This window comes from Phaethon lepturus, unplaced genomic scaffold, assembly GCF_000687285.1.
Source record: "Phaethon lepturus isolate BGI_N335 unplaced genomic scaffold, ASM68728v1 scaffold27128, whole genome shotgun sequence".
Lineage (NCBI taxonomy): Eukaryota > Metazoa > Chordata > Aves > Phaethontiformes > Phaethontidae > Phaethon > Phaethon lepturus.
Window position 1 is genome coordinate 321 of NW_010558716.1, and position 15889 is coordinate 16209.

The window sequence follows — 15889 nt, forward strand, 5'->3', positions numbered from 1 at the left end:
GACCTACCATCTTTAAAATAAATAAGGCTAAGACTTCAGGCTACTGGCTCAGCTGGCTGGGGTTGGTGCAACTGTTCTAGTCTGTATTAGTGTTCACAAGTCCCTGCCTGCCTGCTGCCACGTGGCTTTGGCGAGTTTGCAGGCAGGACATAATGCCCAACGCTGCCAAGGAGTTTCAGGTCAGTCCCTATGTCCCCACAAAGACACCTGTAGGTTGGCCCAGGCTAGACACAGTCCGATGCCCCAGCCCAGGGCAAGAGAAGGCAACACACTACAAACAGATCTGCTACTTGCTCCCTGCCCGCACTCGCCAGGGCAGCAGAGCTGACCCCAAAAAGCAGGGCCAGCCCCCCTAGCTGAGGTTGCAGCAGCTCTTCCCATCCCTGCTCACACATTTCCTTGTGCCCAGCCCGAGGCTGGCTGGAGAGGGCGATACTGGAGCTGCCGCGGGGCTAGGAGCAGCCGGGAGCAGGGGAAGGAGGCAGCCGGAGAGCTGCTGTGGGGAGCAGGAGCCCTGGCTGGGGCACTGTGAGCCCTGGGACCTCCGTGCGAGAACAGTTCATCTGGCAAGACAGGCATCCAGTTCACAAAATGAGGCTCAGAAACAATCGTTCCTGTTCTCGGCACGCACCCGCTCTTCGAGTGGCGCTAGGTGACAAACCAGGACAGCCTTCTCCCACCTCAGCACCACACAGGGATGGCAAAGGCAGTGCCAGGTTTGCATGGCGAGGCTGGGATGGCAAGATAAACTAGGGAACAAATACAGTAGAGACTTCAGCCAGCCCCTTCCTAATTCTAGGCAGATTATTTTGGGAAGCTTTTTCACATTATAACTCATATATTATATCTGTACCACAACTGAAGTGTGAAAATGCTAAATCAGAATTAATGCAATTTTAACTGCACCTTAGATAAGCTACTGAAAAATAAGATTAAATCATATATTCTTATGAAACTAAAAGAATCAGTGAAAGGTGGGGAAGAGGTCATAGGCCACGCTGGGCCAAGTCCTGCAAAACCTTTGAACTGCAGACAAGATCCAATCGTTGCAGCAATCGCCTGCAAGGACAACTCTCGCCTGAGGCAGTGGCCGGGCTCTCTGGGCAGCCCCCAGTCACGCCGGGTAACTGGGTGGCTGTTTGTGCTGCTCACGAAGGCCTCGGCACGCTGCAGCCCCACACACGGCCACTGAGGGTTAGACAACACAGTCAAACCAGGTGGCACGGTAAGGACAGAAAAAGATTTGATGCAGATGAAGGGAAGGGGGAGGTTTCAAGAAATTCTTCCTTTCAAGAAACCCCGATAAATCTAAGCTTATTCAAACCATATGGAGCAAACGCAATCAGCCGACTCTCCGTACTGCACAGCCGTGACTCTTGTGCCAGCAAACCAGCTTCACCCTTGGTAGTCTTCTCCTTTCCCACAGGCTTTGCTCAATCCAGAGAACAGCATGGTTAAAAAGACAAGAGAGGTAGATTACAGTCATGATTAAAAGCAGATTAGTCATCTAGGCTTCAATTTAAAAAACAGATTCCAGAAGATGCCAAGAGGTTGCTGCTTCCAAAACTAGCTTTTTCAAAAGTCTTCTCCCTCCAGAGTGAGTGTGAGTGCGTGTCCCTGAACAGAGCTCAGAAGAATTGCTACATTATTCTCCATCATGGGACACCGGTATTGCTGTTGAGCTGTAGTAGGCGACGTGAAAGGCAGACTGCAGGATGGTGCTTGTGCTCCCAGATGTGTGGGAAGCTACTTCCGAAGGTACCTCTGGGCCAGGATAGCCGCATCCAAAGGGTTCATGGGCTGAGCGTCATGGCCCAGGCGTCGCACTGGGGGGATGTTCCCAAATTGCCGCTTCTGTAGGAAGCTCTTGGCCTCATGCAAGGTGTTCTTCTCCTCAGCCAAGAGCAGCTGCTGCCTCATGTAGTTCTCAAACTCGTACTGCGAGCACTCCTCCGTCACCTTCACCTGCCAGAGAACCACCCTGTCAGAGCCACAGCAACAAGCAATGGTCCCACAACTCCTCTCCAATGGTCCTGAGCTGCGACGGGATAACTGGAGTCTTAACGCAAGAACTGGACCTGCTGCCAGACGTACAGGCAGGACTCCCCATGAGTCACCAGTACCACCAGGAACAGAGGTCTGGAAACCTTAGTGGCTGTCCTGACACAGCTCATCCCAACCCTGCCAGATATTCAGGGGCTGCAGCTGTCTGACCCCAGTTCTCACATCCCCCCAAGCCCAGCAGAAGGATTTCTGGTGGCAACACCAACTGCGGCATTGCAGGCAAAAGCTCCTACAAGGCTGTCCCCAGGCAGTGAGGTCACTGGCCGTCACTTCCAACACAAAATACGCTGGCAAGAAAGCAGGATGTTTACTCCCATCACAGAACTCACCGGGGAGCCTGAGCCAACATCACTACCTCCTCCCAGCTCTCCCAGCACATGTGAGCTCTCAGCTGCGTGCAAGGGAGCAAGTGCTGCTCAGAGAGGAGCAAGCTGCCCCTCAGCCAGCTCCAGGGCTGGCAAGCTCACTTCCAGACAGCACAGCCAGCTGGATGTGAGTCCTGGTCCCAGCAGCATGAGCCTATCCTTCTGCTGCACAAGACAGGGATGGACTCGGACGCCTTGTAGAGCGGCAGGCGGCGCCGGGGTGTAAGAGCGGCAGCCGCAGCTGGGTCCTCACTGCCCTCCCCTCACCAGCTCGGGGTCCACAAGGGGCTGCCATCTTTTTCCATTACAGACAGACTTGGCACAAGGGCATGGAAAAGCAGTTCTGTGGAATGGAAAGTAGGAAAACCTACCTCTTGGGGATTTTCAGGGTTAGCCACTTGGTCATCGATGTCCGGCACCACTTGCAAAGGGCCACTCAGCGAGGACATAGACTGCCTGTGGGGAGAGCACAGTGTCAGGGACCCAGAGCATGGCCCCACTCACCCACCCTCACCCCACACCCTGGCCAGGGCAATCCCACCTGGCTGGCCATGGCTGGCCACCAGAGTGTGGCACAGAGCTGTCTGGATGGCACATTGGCTACTGCTACTAAAGGACAGTGCTCCAAATTCAACTTCCCTAGTATGAAATCATATTATAATCCCCAGAGCTACATTTTGTTGTTGTTGTTATTTAAACAGGATGCGGAACTCTAACTTTTGCATAGGTAGGAGGGAAAACAGCCACAGCTCCAAAAATCACAGACTTCACTGCCGACTCAACAGGCAGCACAAGAACTTTGCCTGGGCATGCTGTGCAGCACAGATAGAAGGTCACAGGGCTGACAAGAGAGGGCTGCACCAAGCAAACACCACCAGGATCCATTTCTGCTGGAGTGTGCTACTGGAATCTCATTCCAGTTAGCTCATGCCAGTGCTGGAGTCAGATTTACCCTCAAAAGGCATCCCCACCTTGCACGCATAGTGTTCCCACCTCTAATGGCATCTCCTGCTTTTGCCCTCTACAGATCTCATGCCTGCTTTTACTTAATGGATAATGCAGTGCTAATTACAAGCTTGCATGAAGCATCTGCATTTGGCTGCATCTGTTTGTACATGTAAGATATTCCTCACCATCAGACTTTCTTTAAAAATCAAATCTGGGGAGCACAGCAGTGAAGGCCTTCCTGTACCCCAGTACTGTTTTATAATGTTACTGCTTTACAGACTCCAACCTTGGTCACAATGACAAGCATTTGTACAGGCCACTCCAGCTGTATCCATCAGCAGACACCAATGGCTGATTAAAGATTTTTTTGCAGTTCACACAGGCCATCCTCTGGTGCCCCGTTTGGCAGCAGTCTGCTGGCTGCAGCTGGAATAACATATCCTGTGGCCAGAGACGCCATGTCCCCATCTCTCTCCTCTCACACATACCATGATGCTATGATGGAGCTAAGAGAATCCAGCACTTCAGAAGCTGTCAGACGCTGCTGCGGATCCAAGACCAGCAGTTTTCGGATCAAGCACACAGTATTTTCTGAGACCCGTCCATCCCTGGGAGAGAGAATGTGTGGTGAGCCCGAGTGCACAAGGTGGGCAGAGGCAGGAGCAGGATGGATGAGCTGGGAGCAAAAGTCAGGAACTAGAGGAGCCACCACTGCTCTGACCAAGAGAGCCCAGAATTAACCAGGAGGTTGACTCCCTATCCCTGCAGCATGGAGCCTTTCTCACTTTTACACAAGATGTCCCAGCTCTGCTATTGCTCCCTTGGTGTCTACTGCATACAGTCTTTGTTCTCATTACTGCTGCGACCCTCAGGGGCTTTGACTGAAGCCCCTCCAGCTCCGGCTGTCCCAGTAAGGCCCAGAGCACCATCCCCACAGGCACTAAGAGAAGGGCCTCCCCAGGACAGGCTGTACTCACTCAGGGATGGTGTACTCGGCAGCCTTGATTTTGCGGAAAAGCTCCTGAGGTATGCTGTCGTAGAAGGGGAACTGGCCATAGAGCATGGTGAAGAGCACCACACCCAACGCCCACATGTCACTGGGTTTTCCACGGTACGGCCGTCCTGCAGGGAAGAGAGACAATAGCAATAGGCTTTAAGACACCACTCACCTCTGTGGCCCACCATCAGCAGTAAAGGTACTGAAGTAACCCCTGCATGTGGTCCTTTTTTCTAAGCATTAACCAAAAACACTCAAGACTTCCTATTGCAAGATACTAAGATCCTCTTTCAAAGGTGCACCCTTTGCAAATAAGCACATTGTTCTTCTCCACACAGGTGTCTTCCCTTTCCCCACAGAGCAGGGCTATCCCTGCTGAATGGCCTTGATGTGATCCAAGAGCATCAAGCAATCAGAACCCCTGTGTGCTGTGCTGGAGTTCACACCTCACTCCGCCATCCCTGCAAGCTGTTGCTGCTGGGAGTCCCTGAGCCTCACAGGCTCCACAGATGCACCATGCTGCAAGTCTCAGTCAAAGGAGAAGAGAACTTAAGGGCCAGTAAGCACAAGGCACAGGGAGGCAGGAAAGAAACCCCGAGAAGCATAAGTGCTCCTCAGGTGAAAAGTGGCCCAGGATTAATGCCAACTTCACCACCCCGGCTGCACCAGCGATTTGCATGGAAGTGCAGACTAAGACTCTCCACACCCGGCTCAGATTGAGCTCATCAAGATGGGACTCTGCCTCCAGAACGGATCCAGCACACAGCCAATGGAGCCTGCCGTGAAGCCACAGAGAGTGCAGGAAGCTGCCTTCCTTGCACAGAGGCATTCCCAAAAGCTGCTGCAGCCCAGGCACACTCTGGGATTCGCTCGATGGAAATGCTGCTTTGAAGCCCCTTCAATCGCACAAGAAATCGGCAAACAGCAGCGTGCAGGAGGGTCAAAAATTAAAACTCCAGTGCTGTACCTCAGCATAGGACTGAGGGAATGACTTCCTCTGACTCACACAGTGAGTCACTGCTGCAGCATTTATTTGTACTAATTATTCTTTGCTTTATACACTCAAAAAAAGGCACTTCTCCCTCCTTCTCCTCCAGCTTTTCCTGCAGTGACATTTCAGCAGCCATAAAATGCAAGCCATCTCTTAGCAGATGACAGCTTCTCCTGGAGACCTAAACCAATGATTAATTCTTCAGGCATTCTAGCTTCCTCTTGCACAGGAGCATTAGCAATACAAAGGGATGCTCGGAGCCTGAAGGTGGTGGTGAAGCCTAGAATGTCCTCAAGTAACTCCTCCCTCGATGCCTGGAGGGGAACTGCAGACTGAGCCATATTGGAACAGCATTTTCAAGAGCACAGGATCAGGCTGGACAGATGCCCCTCAGGGGAGGGCTATTCGCAGAGACATCAGAGCTGGAGCACAGTGCGATTGCACCTGAAGGTCAGTCCAGGTGCTGCTAAAGCAGGATGCAGTCCTGTAACTAAGGTTGCTCCTTGCAGGGTCTTAAACAGCCTCAAGTTGTCAGAGAAGTCAGCAAAGACAGCCTGTTCAGCACCTTGTGGTGTGTGGCCAACAGACAGGCCAGTCAATCCACCACCAAGAGAGCTGTTAGAAGAAACATGGGTGCTTGCAGCCGAGCTGTGCTGGCAGGGAGGGCAACAGGGCTGAAGTCCAGTTCAGAACAGTACCCCAGACAAGCAGGAAGGCGCAGCTCCATGCAGCCTTTACCAGCCACCAGCCACTTAGCAGCAAATGCTCCAAGCTCCTGCAGAGCAGCTGGCTCGTATCATCCATCTGGTTACAGGGGCCTCAGGATATCCTGCAGAACAGGAAAGGCCCGCAAAAAACACATGTTCCACCTCCCCAGCTGCCTCTGCTCCTTTCCTGGCTTAGTCCTGCCCAGGAGGGAAGCAGCCTCAGACCTGCCTGGCAGATGATGACGGAAGAGCTCAGCTACATTTATTGCTGCTGCCTGTAAACCTGACAAACATACTGAGAGGAGTCCACTGGGTCTGGAAATATCAAGACTAGGTCCCTCTGAGGATTTCTGAAATACAGTAGCTCAGGATACTATAAACAAATAACTCAAGTCTTCAGCAGAGGCGTTTTCAGTATTCTTGAAGTTACCCTCGCATAAACAAATGCAATAGACTGGTAGAGGTTCTGGCTTTCACACTGGCTATATGCACACCAGTGAGTGGTGCTGCCCAACGTACTGCCACCTTGTCCAGAAAACGGTTGGTGCTGATGACCTACTGTCCACAGTTCAAGGCAGTTTCCCATCATCCTAATGCTAGCTCGGCCCCACGGATGGATAACCCTTGGCAGGTAGGATGCATTAGGGGTGATCTTGGACTGCACGTCCCCATCCAAAGGGAATTTCATCTGCGGTCACATGGAGTACTCAACATGAGCTAATGCACAGCAACTGGAGTCTATATAGACTTATAGAGAGATGCTTCAGATGCACAGTCCCAGCTGAAAGGTACATTTAGAACACTCTAGTCAAGCTCATCTGCACAAGAGAAAAAAACTCAAAAAACCTCAAAATGATGCCTCAGTCACTGCCCTGACAAACAGGGCAACCACTGCCTGCTCAGCTATTGCCAGCACAAAAGCTATCACAGTGGCGGAGTTCATTAAAGAGAAACCTCCTGAAGCAACTAGACAGACAGAAACCACATCTGCTTCTGAAAGTCCCACGCACTGGAAACAGTTAAAAGGTGGGAGGACATTAGGGAAAACAGTTCTTCACCAGACTTCTGCTTATGTCCTCTGCTGGAGACAAGATAGAGCCCGAACAGACTGCTAGTCTGGCCTGGTGTAATCATTCCTTTATTTTTAAGTAACTCCTCTCAGTCAGCCCAGAAGCCGCCCAGAGGGTCAGTAATTCCCTTCTGGAAGCAAGCAGCAGCTGTAGCAACTGCTCCCCTTAGTGCACAGCCTGGAATAAACTGACATTATGGTGGGATTTGGACCGATTGCCTCCCGGGCCTAGGGATTCACCTGCAGCTTAAGTCCTCAGGAACAAGATTCAGATGTGGGAAACACAACATCTTTTGTCTGCAGTCAGACTTACTTAGGAACGGGCAGGGAGATTTTAATTAGCTTTGAATTGAAGTTCAGACTAGTTTTCAGAAAAACGTTATACTCGCTCCTTCCCTCCATATTTTCCCAGGTGGAAAAAACTCACCAAGTCTCCTAACTGGACCCTAATTAAAAGGCTCTCACAGGAGGCAAGTTACATATGGGAACAGAACTAAGTTGTTTTCATTTACTGTTCCATTTATTCATGGTTCTTGACAAATGTTAAGTGTGGGGGCTGAGGGCTGAAGGGGACTGCCTACCACTAAGCACGTCTGGGCTGATGTAGGCAGGGCTCCCTCGCTGGTCTTTCAGCAGATCATCTTCACTCACGAGGTGCTTTCCGAGACAGAAGTTTGTTATGGTTATTCGATGAGTCCTGGGGAGAATCAGAAGACACCAGTGAACAGGGGCCATCCTGCATGAGCCAAACAGCAGGAAGTTAATGCCAAAACAGAGGTGTGTGTTTTGGGGGCTTTTTGGGAACACTGAAGCACTGGGAAGAGACAAGCAGAGCTGTAAGATCAACTCCACCCCAACAGGAAGGGATTCCACACCAGCCAGCATGGCTTGCAAGACTCTTACAGGAGCAGTAAGAGAATCTATTCTACAGCTATGGGCAATGTCTACATTCAACTTCAGTGGCACATGTAAGTGTGGCTGTAAGCACAGGGTGCTCATATAACCTGCCCATCTTGTAGCCACACAGCCACCTTTTGGCCAGCCTCCTTAGGAGCATCCTAGCCAGCAGCAGAGCACCCTGCAGGCATCGGCGGCACCAGAATCTCCATTTTTGTGCTTGCTACCATTGTAGGGGATGAGTGTTAAGAAAGTAGAAGTTTATTTTAACAGCCGATTCTCCCATGCGCTTCCCAACTACCACCTCTAAAGGCATCTTCTCCACACAATGTTTTCTGGAAGCCAAGGGAAAATACCCTACAGAAGGACTGCCTCATGACTGTGCTCTGCACCGTTTGCTTAAGCATCACTAGCTACAGGACCTTTGATCAGATTCAGTACAAACACTTTTGCGTTACCCAGCAGTCCCACAGCAGGAGTCCTGTGGCAGTTTTACCTGATCTGCAGGACTGTTCTTCACATGCAAGCACACAGAACAGAGAAAGTCTAATCAACATCCAAAAACCCACCTGCATTTGAGTACTTCAGAAAAGGTGAGAACTTTTCTGAAGAACACACGACTTCTCTATGAAGATACCCCTACTTCCCTATGGTATTGCCAGCTCCAGTTAATGAATTTTTGCAAGGAAAGTGAGCGCATTACAAAATTACTACCACATTAAACCTTTCATGCCACTCGAGTACTTTGGATTTTAACATACAACTTACAAGGACTGAGCAGAAAAACACTGTCTAGAAGATTTCTATATCCTTGAAAAATATTACACAACTAGAGTCTGAGAGCATGAATTAAGTCAGTCAAAATAACCAAGAAATATTTCCAGCAAATCTAACAGACAAGTGAAATAAAACCACGTGTGGGTTGGCAAGGGAGAGTTGATTATTAAGAAAGACAGACTTGTGTTTAACAAGTGTTAGCTTCAACTGTCAAGAGACTTCCCTGGCTGAATAACAACTTGCAGGATTTGCTAAAGATTTAAAAGACTAAGTGTTCTAAAGGACTCTAAAATGTTCGGGGCTGCTTGGTTTTATTTAGTCACTGAAATTTGATCTGATCTGTAATCATCCAACTACTGCACTGGCTAATCGGAAAACTTGCCAGGCTTTAACATCCGCATCTCGCAGGGGACAATGTCTGAGGGATCTTCATTAGCCCAGGGTGTAACATGCCTGGTTGTGACTGTACAGTGATAACAAGCTACCTTCACTCCCTTGGCAACAGAAAAGACCTGGCTCTTTTGTGAGCTCGGCTGGAACAGAACAAACATTTCTGATCAGCCCAAATGACTGGTCCTCTCCATGGTGATCTATTCTTACACCTCACCCACCCTTTCACATGACTCACTGCTGTAGAGGCTACAGCTTCTCCTCACCAAAGTTGATGGGCTTGCTAGTAAAAAGTAAAAACACAACATGTAATACAAAGAAATACTTTGGCAAGTGTGTTCAAAAAGGTTCAAATACCTCCCCCTTGCTGCTAGTGGGGGCCCCTGTGTGCAGCTCTATCAGTGGGATGCTCCACTGCACACTTCGCCCAGAAAAGAAGGGAAGCACCAAGTGGACCCTTTAAAGCAGCAACTTTTGTCTGCCTCTTCCTAGCAAGAAGGAGAATCAAAGAAGCAAGCACAAGATAAGAGGTTTATCTGAAAGCAGCTCTATAGAAACGACTTAAAACAATTTACAGGCAGCCCTGAAAACCACTAGCTGGTGCGTGCGTGGGGGCAGAAACCAAGAAGCTCAACCTCAGTAGGTAAAACCTGCTTGCTTTCAAACAGTATTAGGGAGGAGAAAAAAGCAAGCTGTGACCAGAGTGAACCTGCATGCTTTGCACAGACTCTGGAAGCCTGCAGACGTAATGCATTTTGTTTTCATTCCACAGAAAACCAGACAGGGTAAAAAGACAATGAATTCCACTCATTCTTAAAGTTAGTGCAAAATATTTACCCAGTAATGTAATACTGAAGGACATAGCAGAGTATCTGAACTGGAAGTAGCTTGCCAACTAACAACATAACCCAAGACAACCAAGAAAAAATCCAAGGAGCCACCAAGCACAGCGCACGCTACCACCAGCTGCCTCTCACTCATGCTGAACTCGTGCCCCGCTCTGCTCCGGTGTCTGCGCAACATCCAAGACATGTTGGACATCAGTGCATTATAAACTGACGCTTGCATCAAACCAGCTAACGGGAACAAGGAAGCTATTTCAAGCACAAATACAGACTAGACAGTAGAACTTTTGTTTAGATAAGTAAATATTTTACTGCTAGAAAAAAACACAGCAGTGTAACAGTCAAAGGACTGCTATGATTGTAGTACAAACTGCAGTGCTGGGAATTCCTTTAGCACAATGGAAAGTGAATTACATGAACAGAACCACTTACCACATTTCAATTCATTTAAAAAAAATATATATGTATATGAAATAAGCACTTCTCTTGCAGGTTTCCAAATTACTATAAAATTTAGTTTTCAGAAGTTAGAATCCAAAAGGAAGTGCTAACACTGGGTCACTAAGCCTGGTGCAAGAGTGAACTATCTAGGTTGGGCTTGATTCATTTTTGGAGATTGACTCATGTAACTTTGAACTGGATTTGTATTTTTACACAGCCTGCTTCCATTTCCCTCACCCTTCTCACATGACAGCACTCTCAACAAACATTGCCTTCAATTGTGTTTCTAATAGAAATCTGCTTCAGGGAAGAAACATAAGACCACTGCCAGAACAGCAGCTCTCCAGCAGACTTACCTTTTGTTTAGCACCATGTTTCCTAGTTTCAAGTCTCTGTGCACAATATTTTTCTGTAAAATATATAATAGTATAACATGAGCAAAAGCATATTTGTTATAGACGTATAAATTCAATACTTGGACAAAAGCAATAGTTATCTTTTGAAATCATGTCATCTTCATTCTCAGAAATAACCTAGAGCAAGGTTTTACGTCAGGTTGCATCCTGGGAACTTTGTGCATTTTGTTTTTAATTCTGGTCAGACGGACAGAACAAGTAAATTTGCTACTTTGAGCACACAGACAGACTTGACTAAAACTAAGAAGTCTGAAACTTAAGCATCCAGGCTCAGTAAGGCCAATAGGATGAGGATTTCCTTAAAACATGTACGCTTCATTGCTCTGCCAAGGAAGGATGGGTGTCCCTTGTCATCGGGTAAGAAGTCAAACATTGTCAGAATCTATTTTTGTAACAATAATTTCCAGTTCACTGATCTCAACTTGTAGCTTGAAGTTCTGATCTCAGAAATCAATGCATACATTGGCACTTATTTTGCTTCAAAAGGAAATAGCTTGAAATGTTTCCTGCATTTGATAAGCTTCTGTCCTCCTCTTTGACCACCCCTTTTCTGAGGTTAGTAACACTGTAGTTCACCTGATCTGCATTTAGTCCAGTTGGCCCCTCTCCACAGTCAACAAATGCTACCTTATCATCAAGAAACTTGAGTGGAGGGGAAGGGAATGTTCTTTTATGGCCTGAGGCATGAGGTCTTACACAGAACACTGTTATGGGGAAACAGCTGAAACATCCATCCTCTGCAACCTTGCCACTGCCTGCTCAAGGAAGTTTTAAAACATCTATTATACCAATGTGGGAAAACTAAGCCTTCCAGCATTGAAAGGGATAACAAAGATCTTACCTTATGTAATGCTTCTACCACTCGTACCACATCATAAAAAATCACTACCGTCTCCCGCTCACTGAGTCTCTTCTCTTTAATGACATAGTGCTGCAGATTGATCAGATCTGCTGTTTTGTCACTGAAGTCATGAGCACAGAGACAGTCTAACACAAGACAAATGCGCTTCTTCATTTTTCTGACCATTCTATTGGCTTCTAGATCTTCTATAATTTCACAAGCTCGGTCCTACAGGGAGGCAAACAAATGAGCAACAGTTCAAGGGAAGCTATCTGGGCATATGTATTTAAGAGCACTAGAGAATAAATAACTACATGGTGATCTCAAAATAAGCAAATGCAATCATAGTGCTTGATCTTTGCCCCAAGTTGGGATTTCAAAAAAGATACATGATTTCTACTTAAAGCCACCAGAGAAAGTCTATGCCGTTTGACTATATGTGTATGTCAGCACTGATACTGTTTATATACACACAGACACCTTTAGATAAAACCTAGAAAAACTCTACAGTGGTACAGACCGTGAATGCTAGGGATCCAACACACTGTTAATGAGAAGAACAGAAATCTTAAGACACAATTAGCAGTTCTTCCATAACGTTAAACAGGACACAGCCAAGTTGGACATTTGGCTTATTTAAGATACAGCCTCAAGTGAAAAGTCTGTTAACAAAATTTAAACAGAAAGCAAGGCAATAACATCCAAACTAGCAATTCCTACAGCCCAGCCCATCCAAACACAGCTCTGAAGGTGTTAACAGCAGGACAATTAACTCACAGGAGACTGATCAGCACATTGACTAGTTTAACTTGCTGAAAGTTTCTTGATAATTTGGCCCCTCCTGCAAGTCACCACAAAACAGTACAGAGACTGGAAAGCACAAATTCAGTTCTAAAGGGTGCTCTACTGGCACAAATTAGTTTACCAGTGAAGCAGCTATTTTCCTACTTGAAGAGGACATGCTCTCACACTTCCCAAATCCCAAACCCTGTTACATGCCACTTAACTCTCAAAAGTCACTGCCACAAACTTGCTTGTTTGAAGCAGCAGCAGTTGATCTCAGCAGTGTGCTGGTAATTCTTCACACACAAGAACAGGGTCAGCACAAACTGTACATTAAACAAAAGCAGCTCAAGCCAATAGCAATTACTGGCATTCCCCAACCTGGATGGTGACCAGCTGTACCTGAAAGAGCCCGTGATGATGAACCACTCCTTCCTGGTTGTGGAGCAGGGAAAGGAGAGAATATTCTGTGTGCAGCAGCATCTTGCCCTGTCGTTCCTCCTGGGTTTCTATACTTTTATCACCCCTTTCTTCTAAGGTGAGAATCTTCAGGAAAAGGGAAAAGACCTTTACATCTCCCAGAAAAACCCAAATGCCTCCAAACCTCTCACATTTTAGGTATTCACATGTGTTTAACACCTGATGTAATTATGCTGATGTTTGCATACTTGCCACAAACCTGTCTGAACTAACATCTGTGCAGAACACATAGCATGAGCTTGATCAACACAGAAAAGTGGCTCAGGTGGCTTTTTGCAAATATCCCAGGTGATTTGTCCCCACTGGAGCCACCCCCACCTCAGGCACAGCACAGCAACCACAAAGGCCTTGTCTGGGGGCTAATCTCGACACCAGATCTACGCCTGACAGAACTGCCCTACTGAAGGGAAGTTCCAGCAGCCATTTCCGACAGCACACTGGTTCAGCCTACACCACACTTTACTGCAAGTGCTTCTGTCACAAGAGCTGAAGTTAAAGAGCCCTGAAGATCTGGAAGCCCTGCAGTTTGCTTACCTTTAGCTGATAAAAGTCATCTGTCCCATCCTTTCTTGCCAAACACTGAACAATACTTGGCACAGGAGAGTTACCTAAACGTGGACCTAACAGCACAAAGCAAAAACAGACTTGTTTTCCTTTAAGCAGTAATGACTAATTCAGGGTTACATCAGTATGCAAGTGTCACGCAGTGTACATTAGTTTAAACTAAGTTCCTTTTTTTTCAGGCAACTAAATGTGTTTCCACAAATTACAATCTAAAGAAAAAAATGGTATTGAACTCTGAAACCTTTCTGGACAATGTTTCATTTGTTCACTGGAGAAACACTTAACAAAAGCCCATACATGGCACAGCTGTTTTCAGAAATTCAAATGTCTGCATGCCTGAACCATACGGCTTTTACATTTACTAGCAACACCCATGGCAACTGCTATTACTACACCTCTGAATCCAGCTGCCATCTCTGCAGGGACTGCGCAGGTAAACAGATTAGTCCAAATTTCACATTAACATACAGTCTCTACTCTTCAGTTTAAATCAATCAGCTTCCAATTGATTATCCATTGGTTTCCGCTGTGAAGTCCATCACATTTTTGACAGTTTATATAACTAGTTCAAAACTAACAACTATTCTACCTCAAAAGGTAGCAGAGTGGTCTTGCCTTGGCACATACCGCTTATAATGACCACTACTGCACTATTAAGTTGCCTGCATGCTGATTTGACAGCTTATTTCAGGCAAGCAGGGTTGAACATTTCCCCAGAGCTAACCAAAAAGCCCCCTGAATGAATTTGCTTTTTAACAATGGTTAAGAATGTAGGTTAAAAAAAAAAAAATCAAAACCAAATGTAAGAGCAAGAGCTTATATTTATCTTAAAAGCTGTGCCTGCCTTGCTATATTAGTATTACAAATCTCCTTAGCTTGCCTAGCTGCAAAAGCTCCAAGGCGTACTGCTCTGCTACATCGAGTGACTTGCACTCTGAGGTAAGACGCTAAATTACAGATCTGCTTTGCCTCATTTTATAGTGCCTTTTATTTTCAGTTTTGCAATCAGTAGCTACCTTGAAAACTGAAGAAGAAAACCTTCCCTGCTTACCTAGTATAAAAGGGCCCGCTCTCTTGGCATTATTTCCAGAAATCCCTGTACAAAGAGTTTTTGCCTTAGTGGATGTTTCCCCAGCTCCTCTGTCTGATGCTCGCCGCTTCATCCTCGGCTCTTGAAAGAGAAAGAGATCACATTTGATGAGCAACTGAGTTAATTTCCTACACTATCCCTTATTTCATACTGAAGGCTTTCACCTACTGATGCACTCATGTCTCTGCCTACTTGTGTTTCTACAAAAAAAAGCTATGGCTCATTACTGATAGACCAGCTGTGGGTTGGAGGCTTAATGCATTTTTGAAGGTATCAATCAGCCTCATTATTCAAACAACACTTCCTAGAACAGTTGTTTGAGAGACATAGTGGGAACAACTGAAAATAATTAAAGCCTGTTTTACAGCAAAAAACAAGTTTGCAAATTAACATATTCCAAAAAACTCTGAAAGAAAATGCCTGTTATCCTTCTGTATGGATGTCTACTTCTCATTCAGCCTATGGACTTTTGCGGGTTCCTTTACAGAGGGCTGCCCACTAGGCATTGCAGCCAGCTCACTGAGTAACATGGAAGGCTCAAGTCTGCTCCTCAAACAGCCAAGAATACACAAAACTGACCATACAAAATGAACAACACCTTTCACCTTTTTCAGCAAGGGCATAGAAGACTGAAACATACTAGTTATTGTGAGATTCAGTTAATTTAACAATGATTTTTCAAAAATATATTTTTAGTCTTGAAATAAGTCTCCCCTCTCTTTGTACCTCTTTAGGTTCTAACCTTTTTATTACATCTCCATCTACATACATCCAATGCAGCTGAGATTGCAGTCCAACAGAAAACTGTCACTTCAGTCTCCACGTGCAGGAAGCAATGCTTTGTTTAGAATTAACACTATTACCTGCCCTTAATGGATATTCCAATGAAAGGCAACACTGTGGTGCCAGTATGTGCATTCTTTTGCACCGCCGCTCCATGCAAAGAACAATTTAATTTATCAAATGCGAATCTCATGCTTTGCATCCAAGTATTTATTCAAGGTCCACACACCACTTCAATTCAGCACAGACAACTAAAAGCTTGACTAACGCCTACTTATTCAGGTATTGCACAAAATTTGATTTTTGCATTTTCTGCTGCTCAAATATCTAAGGAGACTTTGAGGTGATATTTCAGAACTGATACCTAAAGGTCCAACTAAATTCAAGCCTCTCTGACTGAAACACTACTTCCCCAAAGGAAAGTCTTGTTTCAGTTCAGCA

At 46.4% G+C, this 15889-nt stretch overlaps 1 protein-coding gene across 2 annotated transcripts in view; it reads right to left on the reverse strand.

Moving 5' to 3' along the window:
• Positions 1-1258: 1258 nt before the first annotated feature.
• STK40 (serine/threonine kinase 40) overlaps positions 1259-15889 on the reverse strand; it is a 15630-nt gene continuing 999 nt past the window's right edge. Inside the window, exons 2-11 of one of the 2 annotated variants that reach the window (XM_010293160.1) lie at positions 14627-14746; positions 13546-13631; positions 12934-13077; positions 11749-11976; positions 10848-10900; positions 7723-7838; positions 4355-4499; positions 3866-3985; positions 2801-2885; positions 1259-1965 (exon numbers count right to left, since the gene is read on the reverse strand). In XM_010293160.1, the coding sequence (XP_010291462.1) occupies positions 1747-1965; positions 2801-2885; positions 3866-3985; positions 4355-4499; positions 7723-7838; positions 10848-10900; positions 11749-11976; positions 12934-13077; positions 13546-13631; positions 14627-14738 (1308 nt within the window). In that variant the 5' untranslated portion in view covers positions 14739-14746 and the 3' untranslated portion in view covers positions 1259-1746. Of the gene's footprint in view, positions 1966-2800; positions 2886-3865; positions 3986-4354; positions 4500-7722; positions 7839-10847; positions 10901-11748; positions 11977-12933; positions 13078-13545; positions 13656-14626; positions 14747-15889 lie in introns of those variants that run through there. The other variant, XM_010293159.1, reaches the window with a different exon arrangement.